General features: G+C 34.8%; 1 protein-coding gene across 16 annotated transcripts in view; it reads left to right on the plus strand.

The window, feature by feature from the left end:
* Nucleotides 1-16,298, plus strand: part of LOC145662895 (uncharacterized) — a 246,747-nt gene that overhangs the window by 43,782 nt on the left and 186,667 nt on the right. The window contains exon 4 of one of the 16 annotated variants that reach the window (XM_081728873.1): nucleotides 9,764-15,159. The exons of the other annotated variants lie outside the window; for them this stretch is intronic. Coding sequence (XP_081584999.1) covers nucleotides 9,764-10,366 — 603 coding nt within the window. The 3' untranslated portion in view covers nucleotides 10,367-15,159. Of the gene's footprint in view, nucleotides 1-9,763; nucleotides 15,160-16,298 lie in introns of those variants that run through there. 16 annotated transcript variants of the gene reach the window in all.

The raw sequence follows: 16,298 nt of genomic DNA on the forward strand, positions 1-16,298 counted from the left end.
GGCGCGTCCTCAGATTGCGGATCGAGGAGAAGGCCTCTAGATAGAGGTTAGCTGCGAATACACTGAATAAGCAGTCGCGGACAGCCGACTAGGAGTGGTCCTCCAGCTTGGGAAATTGGGTAGGGCTAACAACCTCATCCTGTAAAAAAAAAACACTTATTCAGAAATATTCACAAAAGCCTCGGGCAAGGACTGATAACTTGGCACGACCTCAGCAAAAGAAAATGGACATGAGACTTGGAACATGGAATATTAGGAGTCTTTATAGGGCAGGTGCGTTAAAATCCGTAATAAGTGAGTTAGAGAAATACAGGATGGACGTAGTAGGAGTTCAGGAAGTTAAGTGGGATGGAAATGGATCTGTGAATTCTGGAAATTTTGCGTTCTTTTACGGATAAAGAAATAAAAATCACCAGTTAGGAACAGGGTTTTTCGTTCATAAACGTTTTTCGTTCATTACCAGCAATTAAACGGGTTGAATTTGTTACTGACACTTTCTTTTATTACTCTCAAGGGACGGTGGTGTGATATTATTGTTTTAAATGTACATGCCCCAACTGAAGATAAGGATGACGATATAAAAGAGTTTTTACGAAGAAGTGGAACGGATATTTGACCAACTCCCGCGATACCATATGAAAATTCTATTAGGGGATTTCAATGCGAAGGTGGGACGAGAGGATATTTTCAAACCGATTATAGGGAACGGAAGTCTGCATAAGGAAAGTAATGACAACGGTGTTAGACTCGTGAACTCTGCAACATCCAAAAACCTAATCGTGAAGAGTACAAAATTTCCACATCGCGACGTTCATAAATACACTTGGACATCACCTGACGGGAAAGCACATAATCAAATTGATCACGTTTTAGTAGATAGGAGGCAATCTAGCATAATTGATGTCCGGTCGTTTAGAGGGGCTGATTGTGACACTGATCACTACCTGGTAGCAGCGATAATACGAGAGAGATTATCGTTGAATAAGGGTAATATTCATTGTCCGAAAACGGAGAGATCCAATTTAAAGAAATTAGAAGAGAGCCAGGTAAGAGAGAAATACCAGATTGAAGTTTCGAATAGATTCTCGACTTTAGAAGATTCGGAGTGCACTAGTGTTGAGGATACCTGGATTGAAATTAGAGATAGCATTAAAATTTCAGCAAAATAAAAATTGGGACATGCGGAAATACGTAGAAACAAACCATGGTTCGACGAGGAATGCATAAAACTACAGAGAAGAGAAAACAGGCAAAATTACGCTGGCTACAAAATCCGAATGAAATAACTACACAAAATTTCGCAGATATCAGGCGGGAAACTTCCAAAACTTTTAGAACAAAGAAACGCGATTTTCTGAAAGCTAAAATTAAGGAACTTGAAGATAATAGTAAAAATAAAAACATCCGGGACATGTATAAAGGGATCAACGAATTTAAGAAAGGCTATCAACCTCGTGCTTATATATTAAAGAAATTTGACGGTACAGTTCTCACTGACACGGATAGCCTCTTAAATAGATGGAAAGATTTCTTTGACGATTTGCTTAACACGCAACCAAAAACTAGTGTGCGTGGATAAAAGGAGATACACACCGCAGAACCGTATATTCCAGAACCCAACCGAATAGAAGTAGAAACCGCTATAAAGAAATTAAAGAAACACAAATCTCCGGGTGTAGATGAAATTCCAGCTGAGTTAATTTTAGCTGGAGGCGAAAAATTGTGAAACAAGATACACAAACTCATTCTCCTTATCTGGAACAAGGAAGAATTGCCACAAGAGTGGAAAGAATCAATCATTGTTCCAATTCACAAGAAAGGCGGCAAAACTGACTGTAATAATTATCGAGGCATTTCTCTTCTGTCAACATCCTATAAAATCCTTTCAAATATTCTATTAGCAAGACTGACCCCATACGCAGATGAAATTATTGGAGATTATCAGTGTGGATTTAGACGAAATCGATCAACTATCGAACAAATATTTACCATTCGACAAATACTCGAAAAAAAAGTGGGAATACAATACCCCGGTACATCAACTATTTATTGATTTTAGAAAGGCGTACGACTCGGTTAGGAGAGAAACATTATACAACGTTCTTACAGAACTTGGAATACCGAGAAAGCTAATTAGATTAATTAAGATATGTTTAAATGAATCCCAAAGTAAAGTCCGGGTAGGAAAATTTTTGTCCACGAGCTTTCACGTCGAAAATGGCCTGAAACAAGGAGATGCGTTGTCGCCATTATTATTTAACTTCGTTCTGGAATACGCTATAAGGAAAATCAAAGATAGCACCAGGGCCTAAAGTTGAACGGTATTCACCAGGTTATGGCATATGCTGATGATGTAAATTTAATAGGTGATGATAGGAGAACAATAGAAAGAAATGCAGAGATATTATTAACCGCTTGCAGGGACATGGGTTTGGAAGTAAATGCAGAGAAAACTAAATACATGGAAGTGCGTCGGGACCCTAATACAGCAAATTATGGATGCATTAAAATATTAAATAATACTTTTGATAAAGTGGATAGTTTCAAATATCTAGGATCAGTATTAACAGAGGAAAATCATATTCACGGAGAAATTAAATGTCGACTAAAAGCAGGGAATTCGTGTTACTATTCGGTTCAAAATCTCTTGTTGTCGCGAATTCTGCCGAGGAATTTGAAGCGTAAAATATACAAAACGATAATTATGCCTGTTCTGTATGGCTGCGAAACATGGTCACTTACTCTGAGGGAAGAACATAGAATGAAAGTATTTGAGAACAATATCCTGAGACGAATATTCGGACCCAAGAGTAACGGGAATGGGGAATGGCGGAAACTTCATAACGAGGAACTACATAATTTATACGGTTTACCCAACATTGTTAGGGTCGTCAAGTGTAGGAGGCTTAGGTGGGCGGGTCATGTAGCTAGAATGGAAGAAAGTAGAAACGCTTTCAAAGTCTTGACTGGAAGACCAATCGGAAAACGACCATTAGGAAGACCTAGGCGCAGATGGGAGGACAATATTAAGATGGATCTCGCAGAGATTGGAATACAAAGTAGAAACTGGATGCAGTTAGCTAAGGATAGAAGTCAGTGGAGAGCTTTTGTGAACGCGGCATTGAACCTCCGGGTTCCATAGGCCATAGAGTTAGTTACTTCCTATACGTTCTAACATCATACGGATTTGAGTAGTGGTGACATCTATACATCATCCTACGAACTTATTGAGTGATGTTTTCATACGGGAACTGGTATTTCTCATTAATGTTGATAATGGTTCACGTACACAAAAGTAACAAGCAGTGTAATAATTTACGTGCACAAAGTTAATCGGTGGAAGATTTGTGTGTGCATTTGCGACAACAGACTCATCATGGGAAGTGTGGGCTTCAGTTGCGACTTTGCAATAAGTCTAAAGTATGTTTCGTACAGTGAAGGTTTAACTCAAGTTTAATGTGTATTTTCACTCATTTAATATGCCGTATTCCATTTTCGTATGCTTCAAAATTGTGAAGAAAGGAAGAAAAAAAAAATATTCAGTTGAAAGGAGAGACTGACTTCCTGGTTTTGGTTGCGTATTTTGAGGTAGCGCAAGTATATTTGGAATAATGTTAGCTGACTTTTGGAACGTATATGTCGACAGAAAGATTAAATTGTGTAGTAAATACGAGTGGCGCACCTGTCTTAAAACTTTCCAATCACACCTCATATAACATTATTAAAATAAAATTACAGTACATTCGAGACAGTCCATGCGGTATGAGAGTAAAAGTCTATATTTTCATGATCTCGGTACGTAGAGATGATAATGTGATGAGCACAAAACTTCGGTCGTGTGTATCCCCTCCGAATCTGTATTAGTACATACTTTTTGGACAGAGGCTCTATGAACTTCTGAAAGTGATCAACTTTATTTTTAATGACAAAAATCAGTAGAGAAGTACGCGTTTTCTCTTCTTGAAAATGTGTTGCTTTTAATTTTAAAGATAGCGATTAGATTGAAATAGGTCTTTATTTGAATGTATTTGTTGGTACTAGTGTGTGAATGCTTTGAAATTTTACTGTATGCGTATATAAATCGGGGCATATACATAAGATCAATTATGTAAAGTTAAAATTCAGTTTAAATAACTGTTATGTGAACTTGAAATTTAGTTTGTAAAAATTTTATTGGTCTGTTTATGAAAGTCCTGTGAGCACTTCACTAAAAGTCAGACGTAACTGCTGTATATTATTGTAAGAAAACATTGCTTAAAATTTCTCATCCGTACAAGAGGCCTGTTTGATGCCGTATGAAAGATAAGTTTGTCGTGAACAATGTTTATGAAACAACGTCAACGTGGTTAAAACTGCGGTACAGTACCTCATAACATTCTTCCACCTGTAAGACAGGTCTACAGAGCAAATTGATTAGTGCCATTTTTAAAGATATTTGCTCTTTGTATAACACTGCGAACTTGGAAGAAAGAAAACTGTATCGAACGACTAGGATTTGACTAAATTGGAGACATTGTTCGGTGCCCAGACGAAGTAATTTTATAAGATTATCTGGAAGGCAAAAAGAAATAGGATAATACGTGTACAGGGACAAATACATAGAGGATTAAAGTTCTTACCCCAGTTCTGCCGGTAAAAATTTGCGCTTATCTGTAAGCTGATATTTGAAAGAATTTCTTATGTGTGAACAGTAGAACGAAAATATCCAGAAGTGATCGCAGGTGCTTAAAACTAATGTTCTTGAAACGAAGTCTCAATCTGCAGATAACACAAATAATCATAAGCAAACAAAGATTATTCATATTTCTGTTTCTATTAGAAGTAGTACTTATATATGTGCTAATTCATCGAAGGCAGGAATGTAAACTATTTTACAAGCTGCATGGAATTAAGTGAACTAGGAGATACATGTAGAAGATTGTTTCGTTCTCCTTGTAAAAGTTAGAATTCAAATAGTACATCTAGGTTCTGCACGAAGCTAGTAGACAGGAAGTGCAGTGGCAATTAAATTGGATGTTTTTAGTTTATAAATTTTCGAGTATTGGCAAGAGTAGTATATCACACAGGTGGTTGTAGTTCCTGACAGCTTTGATAGACAGATACTTGTCATGCTGCCATTGGTTGTATGGAGGGAACTAACAATAATGGTTTATTGTGAGAGAGCCATTGTCACCGCATTAATGTCAGTCCTTATTTGTAATTACTTACTGGTATCAGAGCCACAGTTTCTCATGCCTTTCTTAAGAGTGGTCTTCTGCTTTGATAATTATCTGGTAACCTACCTTGATGTTAACAGTCAGGAGTCATAATAGCGGTCTGTATTTATAAATGATGAAAGAAGTTTGTCTAGAGATGAGCGATGAACAGTAACATATCAGGATCAGTGCCAACAGCCTTTTAACCCGAATTCATCACGACACGATATGAAGAAACCCTGAACTACAGTAAAACTGAGATCGGAAGGCATATACATCACAAGCTATAATCTTTTCATTAACTTGTCAGTTCTTTGATTAGTAGAAAACTCTGTATTCTATGGTAGAGATTTGCTGGACCTCGTTTATCAGAATAATTGCTGTTTGGATTGTAGTGGTGTGTGTAGGAAGCGAAAACTGGAGTGATTTTTTTATCTATGGCAATGCGTATTTTTAAATTCTCCTTGGTACAAAATGCAGATTATTTTCTATGCTCTGTGTGCAGTTTGGCCTCTCTCTATATAAAATACAGAATATAGTATAATACTACGTTGAGCAAGTGCAACGAACATTTCGACCTCATCTCATAGGTATTATGTAGGATTGACAACTCTAGAACACTAATCTTGTCGGTTGTAGTCGATTTTTCAGGGGACTTCCGTTGCCGTGAGGTGTTATATCGTTTCTGTTGTTAATAATCGTAAACTTTATGTAGTCATTGTTCTTCATATATCAGCATATTTAACTTGCTCCCTCTTCGTTATCCAGTTATATATGGTGTTGAGAGTTAATCATATACAACTAACCAGTTTCTGTTGGCTTCCATTATTTCTGCCGTTCTAATTGAGTTTTAAGAGAAATGTTGGTCGAAATCCTACAGCAATTTTCATGCTACCATTTGAAGTTCTCAAACTAAAAGGAATACAATATGGTAAAGGAATACAATATATGAGTCCAGGAATCTTCCTCCAGTACTTCACTGTTTTCATACATTGCATAGAGAACTCGACAAAACCTGTTCTTTATATAACCGCTGAATTTTGCCTGAAATTACCCAATTTTATCATTAATGTGAAATCCTTGCCTTTTCTTATATATTTGTGAGTTTATTTACAAGATAATTAATGAAAATTAGAAACATTATTAGCTAATCCTTGATATTGTAGTCCTCCTGCAAACTGAAATTATAATCTTAAAGGAGCTTATGGCTTAGATGCAATTCATAATAAATGGTAATGATGGACCCATTTAAACAGGATTAAGGCTGATTTCTGACACACTTATCTTGGCATGTTTTTATGTCATTATTAGATACACGATTTTGTGCTAAATAAGAATTCGTAATTTCCTTATAAAAATGTGTAGAGCGGAATAAAATCGGTGAATAAAAATTCAGTGTGAAAACACTATTTTCCCTGGCAGTTACAATTAGTTACCTTTTATTTCACCTTAATTTCCATTCATCAATCATGTCATGAGCTCATGCATGAATATATTAAACAGTATTTTTAAAAGAACACTAAGCATCCTCACTGAATAAAAGTATCATTTAAAGGAAAAAAAAAAAACAGAAAAAACATTAATAGAAAAAATAACTTTATAGTGTTCAGTTTATTTATGCGAATAACATGTAAACATTGTTTTAGAGTTTTCTGGTGTCAAATTTGTTCTTTTGTCGGTAAGTATGTCATTGTGAGAAGAGAGCCCTCTCCACATCAACATTCGAAACCGACATGTACATTAGCTGGAGACACTTTCCAGCTACTTCTGAATGCTCATCTAACATACCCCGCAACACTGCTTCACACCATCCTCCTCACCAGTAGATAACGTTTGGAGCTCATTGTATAACTGGATGTAAAATTTCAAAAATTTATGGTGGTCTATTTTCTCAAAAACGGAATTTTTTATTACATTGCTAGTAATTACCAAATAATGGTAATGAATAAATCGTAAAAGCGTCGCAAAATTTTCACTTTTGCGTAAATTTCGTGGAATATCGAGACTTGTTGCAAATTTCGCTAATTCGACAGAATTTCGCGTTTAATCGCGAGCGTTATATCGCCTAACAAATAGTGAGAAATTATATGTTTTAGGTACACATTTTCGTACAAAACTGGAGGGCCAAACTTACGTGTCCTGTATCAGGTGTTTTTTAGATTTTTTGTTGGCCCCCTGTATATATATATATATATATATATATATATATATATATATATATATATATATATATATATATATATATATATATATATATAATATAGGGTGGCCCAAAAGTAGGTATACACCCCTGCATCGATCAAGTATAACATTCTAGTGTATAGGTTTATTTGCTTCGGCTGTTTCGAGCTTAAGATGTAAGTAAAAACACATTAAGAACAAATAATAAAGAAACTGTCTACCTGATGGATAACAATAAGAAATGATATAAAATGCAATGAGCTGATCAGCATGGTACTGTATATCTACTTTTGGGCCACCATGTATAATATTCTCCATTATCGTAGGAACTCACCTACTAGAATTGTGGAAGCATTTGCAAATTAAATGGGAACTAATATATTTGAGGTTTGGCTAAGTATAAGAATATTGTATCAATATATGTAGATTTCGCAGTATTTTTGATTACAACGGATATTTCATAATTAATGCACAAGCTTGCAATGTTGTGTAGTCGATGATGCAATCGCAGTATACCTTGCATCATTTGAACTTCATGAGGCAGCAGCAGGACGCATGCTTGTAAGCTTTTTAGTGTACACATCTTGCCTGGGACAAGTGTTGGACATGGAGGATACTGATATTTCGGGACTGTCTGTTGTTGTAAATTAGAATTAAAACGTTTTGTGGCCAAACCCGACACAAGTCCATAATGCTTTACGAGCGGTGAGTGAACAGTGATCAAAATAGTTTCTCGTTGGGCTATTCATTTTCGTAGTGGTCGTGTAAGCATAAACGCTGATGCATGACCAGGAGACGCTGGTTCAAGATCAGGAGATCTCCATCGTACCTACGACCAATAAAATTTTGATGAGCTAAAACGGTCATGAGTGCTTGATGAGCGATAATGATTTTTTCTAACCAGTACCAACGTATTAACATAACAGATAATGTTTTGTGTGGAAGAAGTGTCGCAACAGTGTATTGTCATGCGCAGAGAAATGAACAAAACCTGATCTAAATTATTCGAGGTTGAGCCTCTTATTTTCCAATACAACGCTCTTTCACACTTGGAAATTTAGGTGAAAAGCTACGGGAATACGGTTGGAAGTATATTACCTTATGTTCCCTTCAATCGGAACAAGTCCACCAGATGTCACCTATTCCCAAAGGTGAAACAACCTATGCGCGAACAGTTTTCTGTCTCTAAAAGGGGCTTTCTGCCACCATCACTCGAGCCATTTGGCAATTAACAAAAGTGTCTTAGTTGGAATACTGAAACTTCCCTGACGCTAGGACTTGGGTCATTGAGAGAGTGAGACTACTTTAAGGCTTGTAAAGGGATATTACAAAATATTAAGTCCAATGGTGTACATTTATGGAAAGCCCTTAAATTTTCGAAAATTAGCATGTTGTTTTTGATGACATTTGTTGTTTGGTGTTGTGGTCATAATCTGTGGTGCAACTTTTCGTAACGGTGTATAGAAGTTCTTTTGAACTTCGATTGGGTTTTCCACGTAGGTTAAGAGTAATTTTATTTGCAACATCATTACAATGAGCAAAACAATTAAAGATAACATCAAATGCAGCTTATATAAATCCAAAACTGAAATATACATTTTGCTAATTTTAAAAATTTTTTATGTACAAAGTAAAAAACCAAAGGTGATATATTTTGTGTTTAGTGGTTATATAAGATGTGCTTTCGTAGTTATGGAGGAAGAAAAAATAATTTAGGAAGTGATGGCTAACAGTAGTTTCTTTCACAAAACATGTATCTGTAAGTTTCCCAAACTGGTTGTTAGTGATGAGTGTAACTTTTTCTTTTCTTTTCTTTTCTTTTCTTTTCTTTTCTTTCTTTCTTTCTTTTTTTTTTAATATATATCCCCATTAAAGATTGTATTGATACCATGTTCACATTAGTTAATGTTATTGGTTCTATGTGTGAGAGTATTCGAGTTATTCATTAATTACGTATTCACCAGTAGCCAAGAGTATGCAAATAATGTAATTTTAGTTAATACATTGCGGCAGAAGTACCAAATGAGAGATTGCTTATATCATACACATTTGATTACTAACTACACGCACACTTTTGATTACTGCAAGTATACTAATTGAAAACATACATTGTAGATTATTCTTAGTGAACGACCAAAGTTACGTAAGTAGCATATAAAGAAAAGTGATTAAACTGAAATTTTTATTTTGAATTTAAGTGATGGGGAAACAAGCATATTTTACATATCGATGAAAAATCATTTCCTAGGATTAATAACTTTGTAAATTTGAAATCATATAAATGTTATTTTTTAAGATATTCAGAGCAAATATTCTGCCGTAGAAAATAAAAACTATAACAAGGTGGGGACGTAATGGTGACTTGGACTTTTTCCTTTCTATTGTAGAAAAGTGATGGAACAGAGATAAGACCAATTTCCTATCGTGGAATGGAATATGGAAATACAACGCAATGGGAAGAAGATGTAACAGAATCTTATCAACCAGATAACCAATCAGATACGTTATATGTATCACAATTATCTACATCATCATCAAAGGTAGAGCTACCAAAGTTCCTTGCGCCAACGGCTGAACGGATTTTACCCATTCTTCAGGAGTCAGAAACTTTAAATGAATGTGATGATAGTAGCACTGATGTCCAGAAACCTAGTACTTCATATTCCTTTGGAAACGATAGAAGAACTTTGTCAAAACCACATGATACAAAACCAATCAAAAAATTTGTTCAATCTGGTTCTTCCAGAAGACCATCCAAATTCAGACCCGGTTGGTTAGAGGTTTTTCCGTGGCTTCAGTATGATGAAAAGCTCAATGTAATGTTCTGTAAGTTCTGTCGCAAATGGAGCCATATAGTCCCTGATATACGTACGTCATTTGTTGGTGGAAATCAGAATTTTAGGCTTGAAATAATAGTTCACCATAGTAAGTGCAAGGCTCATAAATTATGTATGGAAAAGGAAGAAAATTCGAGAGAGGAACAATTATAAAATTAAATGTAAAACAACATGCACGAAACAAGGAAAGATGATATCGCGATAAATGGATATGTTGGTAGAGTGCTGTTTCACATGGGAGGGAGTATATGAATTGTGATATGAACCATGGATTATGTCAAGTTCATTGGGAATCCTGTATATTTTAGTAGATGGGTATGACAGGTGGCCATTGTTCTCCGGTACTGGGTTGTTACAGATATGGATATTTTTCTTTCTTTAAAGGAATTTATGTATATTTATATAAAGAACACATCTCTCACACAAATCCTCAATTAAAAGCGCAAGTTGCATAAAATTGGCTAGAAAGAAACTTGTAAGATATATCAACTCATATCACGTTATTATGCATTCTTGTAACGCTGTAAAATATTTCAAATTTCTGATTCTTGTCACAAATTCCAGAAAGCTGGTGGACACTTACTATCAGCTGGTTTCAGAGTGCAGTGCAGAGAGCGTCCTGTGCAGTTATTATTTATATGGCACATCATGATTTCTTTCAGTTAATACCTTTTCTATCGCCCCTAAAGTGGGTATAAGGCTCGGATAACAAGTATCATGAATGTTAAAGGATATAATCAAGTCCCATAGATCATTTTGGTCGTAAAGTAGAACCAACTAGAAGATATATAAAATGAATTTACTATTTTTATAATCATTCCTTATCTATTCTGAACGGGTTTAACAGTTAAAGTACCTAAATCTGGTTCCTAAATTTCTACATGTTAGATTTTTTTTTTTTTTGGTCAAAATTCGTTTTTTAAACAAGTACTCATGAGGGCAAAATCCATTAGCTAAAAGGTAAGCATCAACAAAAAAAATATTTTAATGATAATCTATTAAACATTTTCCATTCGTAATTCTTCTGTAACCTAATTCTAATATTAACTCTTAGTTGGTAACATTGAAGAAGTAAGCTATAACAGTAACATCCGCCTGAGAGACGGATACGCACAATTGAGACGCTTGAAACCAAAGTGGTGTAAATCAGTTTCCAATAAGGTTTAATTACACCTAGAGAATTGATTATACGTAACAAAATTCATAAACTGAATATGAAGCACGTTATAATTCACTTGTGGATGTTCCTGAAAGTTCAATACAACGTGCTTCACCGCTGAGAATCCATTTCTAAACATATACCTTGTCGAGTTTTATCAACATATGTACGCATCCCAATAGAATATGCCTTCTGGCAATTAGAAATACTTACTGAAAACATGAGACACTTCTACTGGAGGATTCTTTCTTTTCCTTCGTTCACGAGTAGATGAAGCATCAAACCAAGAGCTGACAGCAAAACTTCACACCTTTTGAGAGACATAGTTACATGAAGAGCATGAAGTCCAGTGCAGTCACTTGATAAGTAACACCAAGTCCTCCCACCAAACTTGAAAATGGAGCATAAAGTCATCAAACCAATAAACGCTTCAATTCCAGTCTTATCAGTATTCTTCTAACTTGAGGAGTTATGTGACTTCCTTCTCATCACTTCCACTTTACATTAATGCAATCCAGTTTCATTCAAAATATCATCAGTAAAGAATAAATGCCAGATGTCATCTGGATTTGGAACATTTTGTAACTAATCCGTGGGTCCTAACCATGATGACAATTTAATTTTTATCAAGTTTTTCTTAAGTGTTTTAGTATAATTTGGCCCCTTGCAACTCCATCTGATACAACTTTTTTTTTTTTTTTTTTTTGCAATAAACACTATCAGCTTTTGTTGTGCTTTCGCATTATTCTGATCAAAGAGCTCTGATCATTGCTGTATCCTTCATCAGATGTTATTGACATAATTAAAATATATTTCTGGATTGCGGTCATGTCCTGTTTTGGATAAATAATCTTGTTCAGGAACATACCAATCATCGGATCCGTAATTATAATCCTTTTCTGATCTATAGCCATTTGTAAATGTTCTATAGCCATTTGTAGTATAGCCCTACTCCTTTGTGGTATACCTTTGCTACGTGACATCTTAAAATATTAAGATTTTCGAAACGAAAGAAGCACCCAAATATTAATTGTTGTCAGTATAAAGTAATATCCGTCCCTTAGACTGAAAAAATAATTTCCTTTACAGTAATATCCGCTTGCGAGACGGCGTGGAATAACTTTATATACTTCGAAGTTTGCAACAGTGAGCTAAACACGCGACCACCTGCACAAAACAGCACAGTCGACCCACAACTGAAGCATAGGTGAAATATCAGATCATAGTGCGAATATGCGTACCAACTCTGAAGAAAAAATATCGTACATTCGGAGACGGATATTACCGACTAAAGGGTTAAATACATAAGGTACTGCTTTCGAATAAGGTATCCGTGACTATTGAATACACTAATAAAACAAGTTACAATTTTACAACGAAAAGTAAGTAAATTTTGCGCAAGTAGATGATTCTTTGCATGGTTATTATTATACCTGAAATATGGTGTCAAGCATGACAGTTTATTCGTGTGAAGTTTTTCCAAATATTCATTGAAATCTGTAGGACAGCGTATGTTATTAAAAGTTTGTAGTTGCAAGTCCACTGTCTATAAACAAAACTTCAATTTACCGTGGGTTATCGACCTGCATGGTAGCAAGTAACTTATATTTAAAGGCTCTTCTGTAAAAGATGGAAATGCCTTTAACATAAAGAAACTAGTCATACTTAATAGTTTTAAATCTCGAAAAACCAGAAAATGTATTTTTTATTTTCGTGTGTGTATAAAAAAAAAGTTTGTAAATATCATCTTTTTGATTCTTAACGATTTGATTTGAGAAGACGTGAGTTGACATTTCACGAAAAATCCTACGTTTTGTTATTCACACTAATATCGATAGGAATTTCTCTTTCTCTCTCTTTTTTTTTTTTAATTATATTCTTTTATAAATACAATGTTGACAAATACAGAAAGTGCAAAATCAAATCTCTGTACACGTGTGTGTTCGGAGGATTTTTCTTCAATTATTTCTCAGTGTTACGTAAATATTTGAATTGTAATATGTACACTTATGTCCAAAATTATTGTCGCATGTCTATAAATATGTTGTAGGAATATAATTTGATAAATTCGCCCGGCATTTCTTATAATGTTATTATGTGTACAATCGGCAAAGAGATGTATGTGGCAAATTTCATGTCAAAAAAGCAGTAAATAAGAACAATAAAACGAACATAACTTTTTTGTTCATTTAGCAACATTTTGTTTTACTCATTCTAATTTTATTTATAATTCTTTTCCTATGATACTTATAATTCTTTACTGCAAATATACATTTCCCGATTATACACATAGTATCAGTATTAAATGTCCTGCAAAATCATTATCAAATTATATTATTACAAGAAGACAGTTATAGATATGTGACAATCATTTTGGACATGAGTGTACAATGTAGAAATAGAGAAAAGCTACATGAGAGACGTCCATAAATATAGTAGCATGAGAATAGATGTATGCCTCCTATGTTTATTTCCTGCTGAGTGCTGTGGTAATATTTCTGCCAATCGCTTGCTTTGCAAGAAAACCTACTAAAGTGTTTTCGTGTAATTTAGAGTTATTATTTTAAAACAAAATGCACTTTTAAATTAGACATTTTTATGTGGAAAACTGTTCCAAGCGCCAACCTAATTCCTAGCATACGCACAAAGTTTGTTGAACAGTTATATTATGAGAAAATCTGTCAATGTTCCTCTTGATATATTGATCTCGTTACATTTCTGCTAGTTTTCTTCCTACTTTGTTCAATGTTTTCAGTGTGATTTTGAATGAATACTATCCAACACAATTATATGGAATTGTAAGATACTTTCCTACGAACTGTTCGTGTATTAATTGTATTTCTATTTTATTGGCACTAGTTTAAAATTTGGTTCAGCAGTCAGGCTGATGCCATGTTCCACATTTTCTTTCTTAGTTTTGAATTAAAGAATTGCTTTTGCTCATAACTTCGTGCAAAAGTGTGAGCTAATAGTATTTGTAAAAGGGGAAACAAGTTTTGTCAATGCTTTGAATCGTCAGTGATGTGATATTTATCCAGAGTTGTTGTTTGGAAGTTGGAATGATGTTAGTTATTAAGAGAAAGTATTTTTTGGTAATAAGAGATAAGTTGTAATACTTATATATTTTTATAAAGCTAAGAAATAATTGTACAGGTACAATTAGAAGTCTCGTTATTAGGTAACAAATATGTATGCATATGCGGATAAACAGAATGAAGAGATTTAAGGGGAATTATGTAGCTACGATGTTTTTTTAAAGTTTGAAGTCATGTCCTGTATTCGAAACCTCTTAAGAAGACACTGTTTGCGATTTACAATAAAGAGAGGCAACGCACAGTGGTCGGAAACTTAGAAAAAGCGGACAAAAATAGTTTATTCCGAAATAATGGAAGTTGACCGATGTGTGTCTATCATTCTATACGTAATTGTTGTTTCTAAATCGATTACAACTACTGTGAAAGTGATTCGAAGAACCCCAGCTGCAATACGTGCAGTTTTATATACAGGATGGTTCAAAAGTGTGGAAACTTCTCGCATAAATGTCAGATACTGTAGAATATAACCAAAGGAACATTATAGAGGAGTAATACAGGTGAGGAGAAATTGGGGAGGACACAACAATGAAAACCGCCATCTTGAAATCCACCATCGTGAATCATACATGCAGTTTATAAATTGAAAACATAACATGTTGACGCCTTATGTGAATTAACTTCGTACTGGCTAGCGATATCTATGACAGGTGTTAATATGCATCCAAGAAGCGGTTACAGGTTCAATGTGCTCTCCCTCTAATTATATGTGCAGCTAATAAAAAGACTGTGTAAAACAAATGTGTGTTTGGCCTTAGGATACAAAATTAAAGTTCGTGGGTTTGCAGTCGCACCATCTTCGAAGAAACACTAATACTTGGTGGAATGTAATTTACTTCAGGATTACGTTGTTTCGGTAAGATTAAAAAATTCAGTATAGAATCTTCTTATATACTACTGCACTGACGTGTAATATAAAGCAGCTTCACATGACTGATAGTTCATCACTGCAATATGAGGCTTTCACTACAACTTCGATCCAGGGACGAAGTACAATCCAAATTACGTACAAGACAGCATGCCTTTTCCCTTTGTACGGCTCAGATAGCAGATCTCGATTGCAACCGCAACAACATTACACATCACGTATTTCCAGTTAGATGGGGCTGAGTCCTTCTGCTGCACTTGGGTGCAGCTACTTCCAATACCCAATCTTTGTACTACTCATGGTCAACTCAATAAATGTTATTTTGCAGATAAGCAAGGATAAGCTTAGACTGCAGAGCTAGTAACATCAGCGTATATTTAACTTTTCGGTAATACTAACAAAGCTATGATATAAATGATACGATAATGGATAACAAATAAAACTCTTCACTAAACACACAGTATTTGAGTCCAATGTACTATCAATCGCTTTTATCGACCTCAGAAAAGATATAAATGTTTAAAACATATCATATTGTTTGGTTCATTTTTTACTGCTTTTTCGGCTCTTTTTATTTGTTCATATTTACATGCATTTTACGAACAGTGAAAATATTCCTATGTTGTCAAACTTTGGGTTTGAAAGCAGGAGAGACACTTATAATCAAATATCAGTACCGATTTGATAGGCAGCGAAGTTAACAAACTCGATTTTTGACCTCTTTTCCAAACTCTATTTTTAACCTCTTTTCCCCAGTTTCCGATCACTGTGCGGCGGGACAGCATTTTCCTTTGAACACGATTGTAAGTTGAGTCAGAAATACGCTCCAGTAGTCGATTGGATTCGTTAGGAATGCTCTTAACTGAGTGTCTTATACGGATTAGAGTTGGAATGCAGTATCAAATATTTTGACTAATAATTTATATAGCACCACAAATTGAGGATGGATACATTTTATTAAATATA

Source organism: Thermobia domestica, chromosome 10 (genome assembly GCF_964235325.1).
Source record: "Thermobia domestica chromosome 10, izTheDome1.hap1.1, whole genome shotgun sequence".
NCBI classification, from domain to species: domain Eukaryota; kingdom Metazoa; phylum Arthropoda; class Insecta; order Zygentoma; family Lepismatidae; genus Thermobia; species Thermobia domestica.